The 15,492-nt window shown below is 61.4% G+C and overlaps 3 protein-coding genes across 6 annotated transcripts in view; 2 read left to right on the forward strand and 1 right to left on the reverse strand.

Annotated features, from left to right (window-relative positions):
* Window positions 1-6,450, reverse strand: part of VPS8 (VPS8 subunit of CORVET complex) — a 71,041-nt gene extending 64,591 nt beyond the window's left edge. The window contains exons 1-4 of the mRNA XM_054166471.1: window positions 5,782-6,450; window positions 5,489-5,686; window positions 5,002-5,346; window positions 1,066-1,134 (exon numbers count right to left, since the gene is read on the reverse strand). Coding sequence (XP_054022446.1) covers window positions 1,066-1,134; window positions 5,002-5,346; window positions 5,489-5,686; window positions 5,782-6,450 — 1,281 coding nt within the window. The remainder of the gene's footprint in view (window positions 1-1,065; window positions 1,135-5,001; window positions 5,347-5,488; window positions 5,687-5,781) is intronic.
* A 1,923-nt stretch (window positions 6,451-8,373) lies between these two features.
* ESPNL (espin like) lies at window positions 8,374-10,168 on the forward strand. Its single transcript, XM_054166851.1, has 2 exons — window positions 8,374-8,507; window positions 8,594-10,168. Exons 1-2 carry the CDS (start codon window positions 8,427-8,429, stop codon window positions 10,091-10,093), a joined length of 1,581 nt encoding a protein of 526 aa, XP_054022826.1. The 5' UTR covers window positions 8,374-8,426; the 3' UTR covers window positions 10,094-10,168.
* A 24-nt stretch (window positions 10,169-10,192) lies between these two features.
* Window positions 10,193-14,288, forward strand: KLHL30 (kelch like family member 30). 4 transcript variants are annotated; one of them, XM_009906380.2, is made up of 7 exons: window positions 10,193-11,718; window positions 11,798-11,966; window positions 12,138-12,224; window positions 12,419-12,574; window positions 12,665-12,853; window positions 13,377-13,522; window positions 14,040-14,288. In XM_009906380.2, the coding sequence occupies exons 1-7, from the start codon at window positions 10,945-10,947 to the stop codon at window positions 14,286-14,288; spliced, it is 1,770 nt and encodes a 589-aa protein (XP_009904682.1). In that variant the 5' UTR covers window positions 10,193-10,944. The 4 variants fall into 4 exon arrangements, with proteins under 4 accessions (XP_009904682.1, XP_054022825.1, XP_054022823.1 ...); XM_054166850.1 differs by having other exon boundaries at window positions 13,415-13,522; window positions 14,040-14,151; XM_054166848.1 differs by lacking the exon at window positions 14,040-14,288 and having other exon boundaries at window positions 13,377-13,882.
* Window positions 14,289-15,492: the final 1,204 nt, after the last annotated feature.

Below are 15,492 nucleotides of genomic sequence, written 5' to 3' on the forward strand. Positions count from 1 at the left end.
TCTGGAGCACAGCCCTGGGAGGAGAGGCTGAGGGAGCTGGGGTTGCTTAGCCTGGAGAAGAGGAGGCTCAGGGGAGACCTTCTTGCTCTCTCCAACTCCCTGAAGGGAGGTTGTAGCCAGGTGGGGGTTGGGCTCTTCTCCCAGGCAAGCAGGTTGGTGCCATGGTTTAGTTGATTAGGTGGTGTTAGATAATAGGTTGGACTCGATGATCTTGAAGGTCTCTTCCAACCTGGTCTGGTCTATTCTATTATATTCTTATTCTATTCTATTCTATTCTATTCAGGGATGGAGCCTCAGCCCCCTCCCTGGGCAGCCTGTGCCAGTGTCTCCCCAGCCTCCCTGTGCAGAACTTCCTCCTGATGTCCAACCTAACTCTGTCCTGCTCCAGTTTCAAACCATTGCCTCTCATCCTATCCCTTCTGAACAGTCCCTCCCCAGCCTTCCTCTCATCCTATCCCTTCTGAACAGTCCCTCCCCAGCCTTCCTGGAGGTCCCCTTCAGATGCTGGAAGGCAGCTCTAAGGTCTGCCTGCAGCCTTCCCCACTCCAGGCTGAACATCCCCAACTCTCCCAGCCTGTCCCCATAGCAGAGGTTCTCCAGACCTCTGATCATCTTTGTGACCTCTTCTGGACCCTCCCCATCAGCTCCAGGTCCTTCCTGTGTTGGGGGTCCCATAGCAAGATGCAGCACTGCAGGTGAGGGCTCCTCAGAGCAGAGCAGAGCAGCATTCTTTACATTGATTTAACTTTAGCTAAAACCAAGCTGTTTGGTGACCTTGGCCTGTAAGGGACTCCACAGCGGCCAGGTGACTCCCCACAGCCACCGGCGAAGGCGCTGCAATTCGGCGCAAAGCCTTTGGTTTCAGATGTGGATATTCTGACTGAAAAATCTCCAGCTCTCACACTGCACAGCTGTGCCCTGTGCACAGCTGCCACTGTCAGGAAATGAAGAAGTCACACAAGATTTAGTTCTGAAGAAACACACAAAGGAGGCCATGAGGACGTGCTGCCTCGCCTCAGCTCCTCCCTGCAGTGCAGCTGGCTGCATGCCTGACGAGCCACTCACCTCATTCAAGATGCTCTCCAGTGTCGGAGGGGTATCAACTTGAGGAATGTCGAATTCTTTGTCATCAATCTGTACATCAGAAACCACACACTGAGGTTAGCTTGCCTGCTCCACCTGCCACTCTTGTTTCTAACCAAACAAGTGAACAAAAGCAGCCATGCGTGCACTCCTCACACCATGCCTCTGCCACCAAAGGCACCATTGTACTACAGCCACAGACTGGCAGGGGTTGGAAAGGACCGCTGGAGATCACTCCCTTGCCAGAGCAGGGTCACCCAGGGCAGGGCACACAGGAACACACCCAGGCAGGCCCTGAAAGCCTCCAGAGATGGAGACTCCACAACCTCTCTGGGCAGCCTGCTCCAGGACTCATGCACCCTTGAACGGCATGAGATTGAACACATCCAAGTGCCGGGTTCTGCACACTGGCCACAACAACCCCATGCAGAGCTACAGGCTGGGGTCAGAGTGGCTGAGAGCAGCCAGGTGGAAAGGGACCTGGGGGTGCTGGTCGATGGTAGGCTGAACATGAGCCTGCAGTGTGCCCAGGCAGCCAGGAGGGCCAATGGCATCCTGGCCTGCATCAGGAACAGTGTGGCCAGCAGGAGCAGGGAGGTCATTCTGCCCCTGTACACTGCACTGGTTAGGCCGCACCTCGAGTCCTGTGTCCAGTTCTGGGCCCCTCAGTTTAGGAAGGAGGTTGACTTGCTGGAGCGTGTCCAGAAAAGGGCAACAAGGTTGGTGAGGGGCTCGGAGCACAAGCCCTACGAGGAGAGATTGAGGGAGCTGGGGTTGCTTAGCCTGGAGAGGAGGAGACTCAGGGGTGACCTTATTGCTCTCTACAACTACCTGAAGGGAGGTTGTAGTGAGGCGGAGGTTGGTCTCTTCTCCCAGGCAACCAGCACCAGCACAAGAGGGCACAGTCTCAGGCTGCGCCAGGGGAGGTTTAGGCTGGAGGTTAGGAGGAAGTTTTACACAGAGAGAGTGATTGCCCACTGGAATGGGCTGCCTGAGGAGGTGGTGGGGTCGCCGTCGCTGGGGGTGTTCAGGGCAAGGCTTGACAGGATGCTTGGTTCCATGGTTTAGTTGATTAGGTGGTGTTGGATGATAGGTTGGACATGATGATCTCGAAGGTCTCTTCCAACCTGGTTTATTCTATTCTATTCTATTCTATTCTATTCTATTCTATTCTATTCTATTCTATTCTATTCTATTCTAAAGAAGCTCCTCCTCATGTTTAGATGGAACTTCTCACATTTAAGTTTGTGCCCCATACCCCTTGTCCTGCCACAGGGCACCGCTGAAAAAAAGACTGGCCCCATCCTCCAAGTATTTGAGGAGATCTCTCCTCAGGCCTTCCCCACAGGAGAGATGCTCCAGTCCCCCCATCATCCTCCTTGGCCTCTTCTGACCCCACTAGGGCAAGCCCCTGTACAATTCAAAAGACACTCAGGAGAGTTAGTGCCACTGCTGTTCATGAGACTTGGCTTTCTGATTATTTATGTGCTTTAGATAAACTCTTCTGCTGGCCTCCAGACCCCAAAAGCCACAGCATACAAGACATGGAGAAATCAGCTCTCTTTGGCCTGGAGGGGACTGAAAGATGCAGAGATGTGGTGCTGAGGGACATGGTCCTAGCACCAGCCCTTGGCAGAGCTAGAGAATGGTTGGACTCGATGATCTCACAGCTCCCCTCTGGCCAAATTAACTACATGATTCTGTTCTGTGTAAGTCAGCAGGTGACCTCCTGTCCCCAGAACACCCCCATATGGCCTTGCAGGTGTAGAGAAGCTGCAGCTGTGCAAAGGGAAGTGCCTGCATGAGGCTGCTGGAGGAAACGCTGTCTCCCTTCCTCCCACTCACCTCCCTCAGCTCTCCTATCAACGTGTTCGCTGAAAGCCAGCAGTGCAAGGCAGAACAGGAAGCATTTAGGATCAGGGACAGACCAGAAATAGAAACCTGTTCTCTGACCTGTGCCCAGACCTGAAACTTCCAACACCTTTGTCTGTACTTTCACAAGACGACTCCCAGCGTCCCACAGCCTGTCTGGTGCAGGCAGATGCCAGCATGAACGGGTCCTGCTGCATGGGGAAGGCCAGGCACAGAGCACAATTCCAGGGCTTGGAAAGCACCTCTGAAGAGCACCCAGTCCAACCCTCCTGCCAGAGCAGGATGACCCAGAGCCAGTCATACAGGAATGTGTCCAGGCAGGTTTGGAATGCCTCCAGAGATGGAGATTCCACAGCCTGTGCAGCCTAGGCCAGTGCTCTGCCACCCACAGAGGAAAGAAGTTCCCTTGTCCTGTCACTGGACACCACTGAGAGGAGTCAGGCTCCATTCTCCTGACTCTCACCCTGCAGCTATTGAGCTACAACAGTGCAAGCAGCAGGAGCAGGATTGTGCTCCTGCATTCGGCACTGCCACACCTCGAAAGCTGCACTTGGGGCCCTGACCACAAGAACACTGAAGGGCTGGAGCAGGTCCAGAGAAGGACAACCAACCTGGGGAAGGGTCTGGAGAGCAGGGCTGGGGAGGAGCAGCTGAGGGCCCTGGGGGTGTTCAGCCTGGAGAAGAGGAGGCTGAGGGAGACCTCCTTGCTCTCTGCAGCTCCCTGAGAGGAGGCTGGAGCCAGGTGGGGGTTGGGCTCTGCTCCCTAGTCTCAGGTTATGGAAGGAGAGGAAATGGTCCAAAATTGTGCCAGGGGAGGCTTAGGAAGGAGAGGAGGAGAAATTTCTTTGCTGCAAGAGTCGTCAGAGATTGGCACAGGCTGCCCAGGGAGGTGGTGGAGTCCCCATCCCTGGAGGTGTTCAAGAACCTGTGGCCATGGCACTTGGGGACAGGATTTGATGGCCATGGTGGGATTGGGTTGCTGGTTGGACTCAAAGATCTTAGAGGTCTTTCCCAACTGAAACAGATCTATGATTCTATGAGATCCCCTCTCAGTCTCCTCTTCAGGCTAAACAGCCCCAGTTCTCTCACCCTGTCCTCAGATGAGAGATGTTCCAATGCCCTCAGCATCTTATGACTCTCCCCTGGACTCCCTCCAGTACTTCTCAGTACTTCTCAGTCCTTCTTGAACTGGGGAGCCCAGAACTGGACACAGTACTCCAGATGAAGTCTCACCAGCACGGCGTGGAGGCAGAGAACCTCCTTCGATCTGCTGAGCACACTCTGTGCAGCCTCAGAATGCGATGTGCCTTCTCAGCCAACAGGGCACCTTGCTGGCTCACGGTGCACTTGTCCACCTGCACTCCCGAGTCCTTTTCCCTAGAGCTGCTCTCCAGCAGGTCAACCCCGCCCTGTCCTGGTGCAGGAGGCTGTTCTCCCCCCGCTGCAGAACCCTACACTTGCCCTGGCTGGACTTCCCCAGGCCGGTGCCCGCACTCGGGCTCGGCTCACCGCCGGACCGCTGCCGCTGCGGCCGCAGCTCCTCGCTCCCTGCTCCCACGCACCGAAACCCGCCGGCCCCAGGGCCGGGGCTGGCACGGTGCCCGCAGGGCGCGGGGGCATCGTAAACTCCTGACCGCGCTTCCCAGCCGCGCTCTGCCCACCAGCGAGCCCTGCACTTGTGCTGCCACCGCCGCCTGACAACTGCTGCCTGGCAGATGAAGGATTCCCAACCTCTCACGTCAGGGTCCGTACCACTGTCAGCAGCACACGCCTCCCTACTGGAGGGGATCCCACACGGTCTGCTTCCAGTTCAAGGGACGAATCGGACAGGGGCGGGGCGGGCCCGGCCGCCCCCGGTTCCGCTCCAGACCCTCCTGCACGGTCGCCGCAGGCAGCGCCGCGGCCCCTGTGCCGCTTCACCCGGGGGGGAGCTGGGGACATCCGCGGCCCCTGTGCCGCTTCACCCGGGGGGGAGCTGGGGACATCCGCGGCCCCTGTGCCGCTTCACCCGGGGGGGAGCTGGGGAGATCCGCGGCCGGGACGCACCAGCTCGCTGCGGGAGTCCAGCTCGCGATCCAGTTCCGCCACGCTCAATGCCCGGTGCGCAGGCAGCTCAGAGCACGCTTCGGCCTCCGCTCCCGCGGGGCAGGCACCTGGCTCCGGTGCCGCCTCCATCGCCGGGCTGCGGCGAGACGCGGGGACAGCGGCGGCGAGCGCAGCAGGCCGGCAGAGCCTGGACTCGAACCGGTGTCCGGGTACGCCCGACGTCGCCGCCTGCGCATGCGCAGCGCCAGGGCGGGTGCGTTGCTGCCCGGCGCGAAGGGGCCGCGCCGCGGGCAGGGCAGGGCAGGGGCGGGCTGGCGGCGCCGCGTCATGGGAGGTGCGGCACGGCTGGGAAACATGGCCCCAGTGCCCCAGAGGTGCGTTAGCCGCTGAGGAAAGCAAAAACCACTAACAGGGAAAGGAATGAGGGATCAACGCACTCCACCCCTTCCAGGCCCGTGGTACCCTAGCTGAAGCCAAGTGGTTTTGCCGCAATTCCCAGCGTTTTGGGACTCAGGATCTGGGGGGTTGCCGCAATTCCCAGCGTTTTGGGACTCAGGATCTGGGGGGTTGCTGCAATTCCCAGCGTTTTGGGACTCAGGATCTGGGGGGTTGCCGCAATTCCCAGCGTTTTGGGACTCAGGATCTGGGGGGTTGCCGCAATTCCCAGCGTTTTGGGACTCAGGATCTGGGGGGTTGCCGCAATTCCCAGCGTTTTGGGACTCAGGATCTGGGGGTTGCTGCAATTCCCAGCGTTTTGGGACTCAGGATCTGGGGGGTTGCCGCAATTCCCAGCGTTTTGGGACTCAGGATCTGGGGGGTTGCTGCAATTCCCAGCGTTTTGGGACTCAGGATCTGGGGGGTTGCTGCAATTCCCAGCGTTTTGGGACTCAGGATCTGGGGGGTTGCCGCAATTCCCAGCGTTTTGGGACTCAGGATCTGGGGGGTTGCTGCAATTCCCAGCGTTTTGGGACTCAGGATCTGGGGGGTTGCTGCAATTCCCAGCGTTTTGGGACTCAGGATCTGGGGGGTTGCTGCAATTCCCAGCGTTTTGGGACTCAGGATCTGGGGGGTTGCCGCAATTCCCAGCGTTTTGGGACTCAGGATCTGGGGGGTTGCTGCAATTCCCAGCGTTTTGGGACTCAGGATCTGGGGGGTTGCTGCAATTCCCAGCGTTTTGGGACTCAGGATCTGGGGGGTTGCTGCAATTCCCAGCGTTTTGGGACTCAGGATCTGGGGGGTTGCCGCAATTCCCAGCGTTTTGGGACTCAGGATCTGGGGGGTTGCTGCAATTCCCAGCGTTTTGGGACTCAGGATCTGGGGGGTTGCCGCAATTCCCAGCGTTTTGGGACTCAGGATCTGTGGGGTTGCTGCAATTCCCAGCGTTTTGGGACTCAGGATCTGGGGGGTTGCTGCAATTCCCAGCGTTTTGGGACTCAGGCACAGAGTCATTCTGCAGCCATGTCTCAGCAAAGCCAAGGAAAAGTGTCCTTGCGGGTTAGGAACTGGGTGAGAGACTAAAGTCTATGGCGTTAGGTGGCTGATGTTAGACAAGGCAGACGCTGCCAGAGCAAATGTCAGGACTGAGCCAGTCCTTGCTCCGGTGGTGTCCAGTGCCTTAGGGCTGACCCACCCAGCAGACCCACTCCACACCCATCTGAGTTTTGCTCTTCATGGACTGTGTATACACTCTGGGGTTCATGGAGTCCTGTGTCCAACTCTGGGCTCCCCAGCCCAGGAAGGACAGAGAACTGCTGGAGAGAGTCCAGCACAGAGCCACCGAGCTGCTGAGGGGCCTGGAGCAGCTCTGATAATGAGGAGAGGCTGAGAGCTGGGGGTGGTTAAGCCTGGAGGAAACAAGAGGATCTCATTTATGCTGACAAATATCTAAGGGGTGGGGGTGTCAGGGAGCTGGGGCCAGACTCTTCTCACTGGTCTCCAGTGGCACGACAAGAGGTAATAGGCATGAACCTGAACATAGAAAGTTCCATCTAAACATGAGGCGCTTGTTTACTTTGAGGGCAGCAGAGCACTGGAGCCAGCCAGGCTCTGGCCCTCACCTGCCATGCTGGCAGTGAGATGAGAGCACGCTTGCAGGCACGGTGTGGTGGTGCACGGTGCGGTGGCTCTCGGTGCCAGTTTGCTGCGAGCCGAGCAACATGGCAGCTCCATCACAGGCCGTGGTGCTGTGCTTGTGCAACATTTCCCTCAGTGCTGCAAGGTGCCACAAGGCTGTGGGCACCATGTAGCCCCCTCTGGTGCTGCAGCTGGATGCAGGGTGGCATCAGCTCATCCTTCCATGCATGTTGCTCTGTGGCTGACTCCGTAATGGATCCTCAGCAGGCGATCAGTGTTTAAAGGCTTTAATCTGTTCCTTCTTGATTTGATGCCAGCCCCTTGATGGAATTTCTCATGTGTAACTGAGCCCTGACCATGTATAATGGATGCCGGTGAAGGAATGCAAGCGTGGCTGAATATTGGTAAACAGATGTCTGGGCAGCAGTGCAGCAGGTGCCTCTGTGCCCCATTGCCAGTACTTGCCCTCTGTGCCAGCCAGTACAAACCCCTTCCTGTCCCAGATACCTGGCCTGGCTGTGTGCAGGGACAGGCACTGTGATCAGCTTCAGCCATTCTCCCCTTGTCCAAGGAGTGGGACAAGGCTTGGAGCCAAGCCACCTAGCTGCTCTTTCCAGGAACGGTGCCGGTGCCATCCAGTGAGCCCTGCTGCTGCCACTCGATGCGCCCTGTCAAATATTAATGTGATGCTCACTGTGCTCTCTGCCTTGCCCCAGCCTGCAGTGGTGGCCTGTGCCTGCCCCACGACTGCTGCAGCCTCCCTGTCCGCCCCACAGTGCCTGTGGCTCCATGAGTGGGGGCTTCAGCTGTGCTGGCCTCTGAGTTACCAGGGCTGGCCAGGACTCGACTCCTTGCACTCTGTGGGGGGCTCCCAGGTGTCGTGAGTGCAGCGGCCAGCTCAGCCCCGCTGCGGCAGGTAAGGCCTGGGCTGGGCTCCGAGACTCCCGATCTTGCAGGGAACGTCAGCCCTTCGCAAGCTGGGGAGCGGGGCGGGCGGGCTGGGGGCATGGGGAGTCCGGCGAAGGGCTGGCTGTGGAGAGAGGCGCCGGGCTTGGTCCTCGGCTGCGGGGGCATCACCTTGTCCCCCAGCGGGCAGAGGAAGGCGCAGGGGCTCCGCTGCTCCACCTCGTCTTCTGAAGAGAGCTCCCATCCGTGGGTGTCTCCAGAAGGGTGTTCTCTCAAACCCAGGGTGATGTGCCAGGCATCCCCACGGGGCAATTCTGCCCGAGAACGCCTTGGGGGGGGGGGGAAGGCGGGGTGCTGAGCGTCCTTCTCCCCTTGTCTGCCCTCCTCCAGGACAGCGCCTGAGCTTCCCTCTGCCCGCCCCCGGCAGCCACCCGACCCGGCAGGGGATGGAGCCCGGCAGGTCAGAGCTGAGGCGCTGCAAGCCCTCGCCTCGGGCCGGGATCCCGCCGTCCTTCTTCGCCCACCCGGTAGGTCGCTGGCTCCGCCCGCGGTCCCCGGCTCGCTCCCTCGGCTGCCGGCCCATCCCGAGCTGCCCGTGACTGTGCCCACGCAGGGACAGGCGGCCGAGCCGGCGAAACCCCCCGGGCTGGACCCTGCGGAGGCGGACGTGGAGTCCCTGGTGCCCACGCACGACGAGCGGGGCCGCCTCATCCCCGAGTGGAAGCGGCAGGTGATGGTGCGGCGGCTGCGGGCCCGGCTGACGGACGAGGAAGCGGCGGACAGCCAGGTACGGGTCGGGCAGCCAGGCAGAGGTCGGGCCGGGCGTGGGCGCATGCTGCCGGCTCGGGGGACGGCTGCCGCTGACCGCCCCTGCCCGCAGGACGCGGGCTCCTGGCGCTTCTCGCCCGCTCTCCAGGCTGTGCTGGGCCCCTTCGGGGAGCTGCTGACCGAGGCGGACCTGCAGCAGCTGGAGGGGGCGGTGGAGAGCCTGCGGCTGCGGCGGCGAGGCGAGGCTTACCTGAGCGAGCTGCGGCGGCTGGCGCGGGAGCTCCGCGCCCTGCTCCCCGCCCCGCTGCTCAGCGTCACCGTGCGCAGCCCCCTGCCCGGCCCCGGGCAGCCGCTGCCGCTCTGGTGCGGCCGCCTGGCCGGCGCCGTCAACAGCCTGACCGCGCTGCTGGCCCATGCCGAGGGGGCACCGACCGCACCCCCCGCCGCCGTCGCCGCCGCAGGCGGGCAGCCCCGGGAGCCGGGGGGCAGCCTGGCGCAGAGGGAGATCCGGCAGTGCGGGGTCTGCGTTCGCAGCCTCCGTGGCGTCTTCGAGCCCGCGTGGGGAGCGGCGCAGGAGAAGGCGGCAGCGGGGGGCGGCGCGGAGCACGCCAGCGACTCGGGCATCGGCTGCGAGGAGGCGTTTTCGGACGGCGGTGGCTCCCCAGGGCCGGGGCCGAAATGGGGCAGCCTGAGGAAGGAGCGGATCGTGATGCTCTTCCTGAACCACTGGAAACGGTCCGCCTATGGTCCCCCCGCGCTGGCTGCCGGGGCACCCCGTGCGGCAGCGGGGCCGGGGCCGGGGGCGGCGGCGCGGCTGGCGCGGCAGCGAGCGGCCATCCAGCGCCTGCTCTGCAGCTGGCGGGAGGCAGCCTCCCGCCGCCCCCCTCCGCCGCTCTCCCCCGCCGCCGCCACTGGTCGCACCCTCCTGTCCCCGGAGCAGTTCGTGGCGGGGGCCGGGGGGGGGCCGGCCAACTACGAGAGCCTGTCGCTGGAGCTTTTCATGCTGGGCTATTTCCGCATCCTGGAGCAGGATCTGCCCCCCGAGGAGCGCCGTGGCCGCCACCTGCTCTGCTTCGAGGTGTTCGAGCAGCTGGGCCGGTACGGCTGGCGGGCGGTGCGCGCCTTCCACCGCGCTGTCACCGACGAGATCGCTGCCGGCCGGCGGAGCTGGCGGGACGGCTTCGACGACATCAAGGCCAGGTATTTCGGATCCCCCCGAAGCTGGGCCCGGCGGCCCGGGGACGCCAAGGGAGAGGAGGAGGAAGAGGAGATCTGCCGCTACATCGACCGCAGCTTCGCCTTCTGGAAGGAGAAGGAGGCTGAGATCTTCAGCCTGGAGGAGTGATGCCTGCTGTCGGGAAGAGCGGAGGGCTGCGTGGAGCCGCGGGCTGCAATAAAGACCTTTTCGGTGCTGTAGGAGCTGAGCCAGGCTTCCCAGGGCGCTGGAGAAAGCTGCCGGGCGGAGGGGGATGGCCTCGGCCCCTTCTCCCTGGAATCGCTGTCTCGGACCCCCTGGCTGCCCGCGGCGAGGCTGTGAGATACCAGCCTGTATTTAACACTCGGCAGCCGGGCGCAGAGGGGACATCACGGGAACCCTAGGCGGTCGATGAGGCGGAGAGGAGGGGTGCCGATGGGAGCCTTTCCCCCGGTCCGCCGAGGGATGCTCGCCGAAAGCAGCGAAGCCGCGGGAGGCGGAGCAGGGCAGCAGTGGGCAGCGCTGCCCCCGCGTTGCCTTTAAGAACAGGGAGCGGTGTCCTGGTGCCGCCTAAAAATAGCGTGTCCCCGTCCCGCCTGGGTCCCGTGTCGCGCCGCAGTGTCCCTCTCCAGTGCCGGAACTGCGGCCACCTCCCTCCCGGCGGCTGGCCGGGGGCTGCAGACTCCAGGTGAGAGCCGGAGGAAACGGGCCCGAGCTGGGCATAAGCTCTCTCGACCCGGTTTTGGGGCTCCAAAACCACCTCCGTCGCCGAAAAATCGGTGTCAGCCCCTGCAGAGCAGCTGGGAGTACGGGGAGGAGGCATCGCGTCTACCCGTGGAAGTGGGGAGAGTGCTCCGGGGTGCCTGTAAACGGGTGCTGCTAAGGAGCAGCGGTGCCCAGGGCGGGCAGAGGGACGTGTCGCCACCTTTGCCTGGCAGGGACACCTACGCCCCTCTGTGAGCTCTGTCCCCCGGCAAGGCCCCGTGGCTACCCCCGGCACCATGGTGAGGAATGTGGATGACTTCGACTTCTGCCTGCCTTCACATGCCCAGGGCATGCTGGAGGGGCTGCAGCGACTGCGTGCCAACCCCAAGCTGGCAGATGTGACACTGGTGGCAGGTGGGCAGGAGTTCCCCTGCCACCGCAGCATCCTGGCCCTCTGCAGCCACTACTTTCATGCCATGTTCTCTGGCAACTTCGCTGAGAGCACCGCAGCACGGGTGGAACTGAAGGAGGTGGACCCTGGCACCCTGGGGATGCTGCTCGACTTTGCCTACACAGGGAAGGTCACCATCAACCAGGGCAACGTGGAGAGGCTGATGCAGACCTCCAGCCAGCTCCATTTCCCCACTATCCAGAAGGTCTGCAGCCGCTACCTCCGGCAGCAGATGGATGCCACCAACTGCCTAGGTATCTACGAGTTCGGCGAGAGCCACGGCTGCCCTGAGGTCTCCTCCAAGGCCTGGTCTTTCTTGCAGGAGAACTTTGAAGCTGTCTCTCTGCAGGAGGAGTTCCTCCAGCTCTCCAAGGAGAGGTTAGCCATCTGCCTCTCCAGTGAGCAGCTGCAGGTGCAGGAAGAGCAGAGCCTGGCCGAGGCTGTGCTGCGCTGGGTACGCCACGACCCGGGGCCCCGAGCCCAATTCCTGCCCGAGCTGCTGGAGCTGGCCCACCTCATCTCACTGCCTGACCAGTACCTGCAAAACCTTCTCGCTACCGAGCCCCTCATCCGTGACTCGGATGCCAGCAAGGCCCTCATCATCCAATCCTGTGCCACGGTGGGTTACTCCTGCCCCAAATCCCACCACTGAGCTGAGTGGGAGGCTCAGCTCAGAACCTGACAGTCCTCTCCCTCAGGGGCAGAGCAATGCTAGTGCCTGGAAGAAGCCCCCAGCCTCACCACAGAAGCTAGAGGAGGTGCTGGTCGTGGTTGGCGGACGTGTGTTGGAGGAGGGCGAGGCTGAGGATATGGGGCTGGAGGTGCCAGCTGCCCCCAGGAATTTTGCCTTCTACAACCCCAAAAGCAGTAAGTGCTCACAGCAGGGATGGGGCAAGTGCTTGTGCCCCCCTGCATGTTAATTAACCCTCTGTCTACCCCAGAGCCACCTCTTGCTCAATGATCTGGTGTCAGGAGGGGCACTGGGTGGGGGGCAAGCAAGGGGTGCAGGGGTTGTCACTTGCCTGCACTGGCTTTCAGGGCAGTGGGTGGCTCTGCCTGACTTCCCCGATTACAACAAGTGGGGCTTCTCCCTGGTAGCCCTGAACAACGTCGTGTACGTCACAGGTAGGTGCTGGGGGCCCTGAGGAACAAGGACAGCGGGGTGGGCATGGGGTGCTGGCATGGACCAGAGAGCTACTCTCCTCTCTGGGCAAAGCCCTCTCCTTGCTTCCCCCTCGGGTGAATCTGGCTGAGGGCAAGGGGTGGCCAGGGTTGGCTGTGTTTGCAGAGGGTGGCGTGCCTGATGTGTCCCTGCCCAGGTGGCTCCAGGGGGTCCCAGAATGACACCTGGTCGACGACCCAGGCCTGGTGCTTCTGCCCCAGGGACGGCACCTGGAAGCCCATCGCATCCATGCTGAGAGCTCGCACCAACCACACCAGCGCCGTGCTCAACGGCGAGGTCTATGTCATCGGGGGTAAGGCAGCCAGAGCTGGCAGACGCTGCTGGGGCAGGGCTCTGCGGGAGCCCTGAAGCAGCGGGGTGGCTGCAACATGCTGCCCTGCAGGGACCACAGTGGAAGTGGTGGAGGTGGAGCGCTACGACCCCTACAACAGGAGCTGGTGTGCCACCAGCCCAGCCCTCAAGTACGTCAGCAATTTCGCAGCATCCAGCTGCTTGGGCAAGCTCTACCTGGTGGGCTCCTGTGCTGTCAAGTACAACGCCCTGACCCTGCAGTGCTACAACCCTGTCCAAGGTGAGAACTGGCCCCAGCACTGTGCCCCACCATGGGGACTTGCAGGCAAAGGGGGTGGGGGCAGGCACGGTCCTGCGGGATGCAACCAGGCATTGCTGAGGTCTGGCAAGGGCTGTGGCACGGGTCCAGGGCCCAGTCAGGAGCACAGCTGCTGGAAGCACAGACCCAAGTCGCAGACCTCCAGCACAGCCTGGACCTGAGCTTCAGAGAAGCAGGATCCCTGGGGCAGAGGATAGGGTGGCTGCCCACCTGAGGGAGAAACCAAACTCCTGTGACAAGACCACCTCTTTGGGCAGCCTCTGCACAGCCCTGCCCACCCCACCCCTGCTGCAAACTATACCCCCTCCAATTTTTGTTGTGCAAGAGCCTCATCTGGGATGGGTGCCACCCTGCCTGGCCCCTCTGCCCCCTTCCTTTCAAACCCCCCTTGAATAGCCACGGGCTCCGCACTGCTTTTTTTGGTCACTGGCAGCTGCATCTGGAGCCCAGGGTGGGAAGCTCTGCTGACAGCTGCTTCCTGCAGATCTGTGGAGTGTGATCACCTCCCCCTTCATCCCCAAGTACCTCTCAGCCCCACGCTGTGCCACCCTGCATGGGCTCATCTACCTCATCGGGGACAACACCAAGAAGGTCTACGTGTACAACCCAGAGGCCAACCTCTGGCAGAAGGTAGTAGGATGCAGGCCCCAGCCCAAACACCCTCCTGGGCAGGTGGAGCTGTTCCCTCCCTGCCAGCACCCCCCAGTCACACAACCACACCTTCTCGTTCCTGCCCCCTCCTCCGGCTCCATTGAGCCCAGCAGAGCTGTCGATGCCCTGATCCTTCCTTCCCTGCTCCCTGTCACACCCACACGAGGGGCAGGGCTGTTGCCATCTGTTGTTCACTCAGCTGTGGTCATGCTGCAGAAGCCCACAGGATCCCCATTTCCAGCACCCTCATCCTATGGGCTTTGCCAGGCTCCTGCCTGCAGTCTGGCAAGGTCCCCCTGTTCCCTTCACCCCTGAAAGCCTCTGCACAACTCCTGCACAAACAGCATGGGGGTGCTGCTGAAAGCAGGAGGTGACCCTGGGGCCCTCACACCTTGCCAAGAGGAGGGGGAGATGCGCTTGTTGGGTCCATGTGCCCTGAGGAAGGAAGGAACGGCATCTCTGGGGTGTCCCAGACCTCACTCTGCCCCCCCTGCAGGTGCAGCTCCTGCACACCCTCCATGAGAACGGGGGCATGGTGCCACTGGGTGACCGGCTCTTTGTCACCGGTGGCCACTGGAAGGGCATGGATGGCGACTACTGCGTGGAGATGGAGGTGTACGACTGCACCCAAGACCTCTGGACACAGGAGGGCTCCTTGCCCTGCCTCTGGCTCTTCCACAGCTCCTCCTCCATCTTCATGGACACCTCCAAGTGGACAGAGGCTTTCCAGGGGGGCCACGGGTGACGAGAGAGCCCACAGGCGTGGGCTGTCACCCTCCCGGCCGCTCTCCTGTCTGCCTGCTGCCCACGCAGCTCTCTCTGACCGCTGCAGCCAGGACAGGGAAGAGCTTGTCCTGATAAACACTTTGGCTGATGCTGTCTTGGCTGTGGGCTTTTGTTAAGAGCTGCCCTTCCCCCTCCAAAATCTAAAAGCTTTTGCAGTCTTCAGGGGCCTCCCGAAGTGTGGCCTGGCCTGGCCTCACTGCCTGCTAGCCAAGGCCCTTTTCCCCACTGCATCGATGCCCAGCACGGGAAGCCACGAGGGGACTGTTGCCTTCCTGGCACCCAAAGCTCTCAGGCACCCTGTTGGCCCATGTAGAAATGCCAGACCCACTTCAGCACCCTGTGGAGCAGAGTGACTGGAGGTAAAGCAGCTTTTGGCTGTGGGGGTGGAAGGGACCTCTGAAGATGGAATCCAACCGCCCTGCCAGAGCAGGGCACCCAGGGCAGGGCACTCAGAACACATCCAGGTGGGGTTGGAAAGGCTCCAGAGCAGGAGACTCCACAACCTCTCTGGGCAGCCTGCTCCAGTCCAGCACCCTCACACCAAAGAAACTTCTCCTCCTGTTGAGGTGTGGCCTCAGGTGGAGCAGCAGAGTGTGGCAGGGTGCTTCACCCTCTTTTCTCTCCTGGGATGCATGGCACATGCTTCTAGGAAGCTGAGAGGGACTCCAAGACTGTTTCCTCTTGTCCTGTCACTTGTTGCATGTGAGAAGAGGTGCAAGGGAGCTGTAGAGAGCAATGAGTTCTCCCTTCAGCCTCTTCCCTAAGCTGTACAACTCCAGGTCCTTCAGTAGAGGCTGTACCTAAAAGACAGCCAAGCCACCTGTCCCAAACAACAGGATGACCTCTGTGTGCACAAGGACACACGGCCCAGGACCTGAAACCATCTCCCAAAGCTCCAGGGAACAGGAGAGCTCAGGAAGCCTCAGAGCCCAATGTAGGGCCACATACAAAGGGCAGACACCACAGCACCACCTTGTAAAGCAAGGAGGTTGCACAAGAAGCCATAGCACAGACGCAGTGGCTCAACTCCCTTGCTGCAGATCTTACCCACAGGATGGGAAAGCTGCAGGCCCCGGAACCGAAGTGCTTTGGCAGCCCAGCTGTGGCACTGCCAATGCTGGAGTTTGGTCTCAAGCCAAATTTTCTCTGGAAAATATCCCACC

Source organism: Dryobates pubescens, chromosome 13 (genome assembly GCF_014839835.1).
Source record: "Dryobates pubescens isolate bDryPub1 chromosome 13, bDryPub1.pri, whole genome shotgun sequence".
Lineage (NCBI taxonomy): Eukaryota > Metazoa > Chordata > Aves > Piciformes > Picidae > Dryobates > Dryobates pubescens.

Coding starts and splice junctions, on each gene's coding strand:
- ESPNL (XM_054166851.1), top strand. CDS start 8,427: ATGGAGCCCGGCAGGTCAGAGCTGAGGCGCTGCAAGCCCTCGCCTCGG. Junction 8,508..8,593: donor CGTCCTTCTTCGCCCACCCG/GTAGGTCGCTGG, acceptor GTGCCCACGCAG/GGACAGGCGGCCGAGCCGGC.
- KLHL30 (XM_054166848.1), top strand. CDS start 10,945: ATGGTGAGGAATGTGGATGACTTCGACTTCTGCCTGCCTTCACATGCC. Junction 11,967..12,137: donor CTTCTACAACCCCAAAAGCA/GTAAGTGCTCAC, acceptor ACTGGCTTTCAG/GGCAGTGGGTGGCTCTGCCT. Junction 12,854..13,376: donor GTGCTACAACCCTGTCCAAG/GTGAGAACTGGC, acceptor TGCTTCCTGCAG/ATCTGTGGAGTGTGATCACC.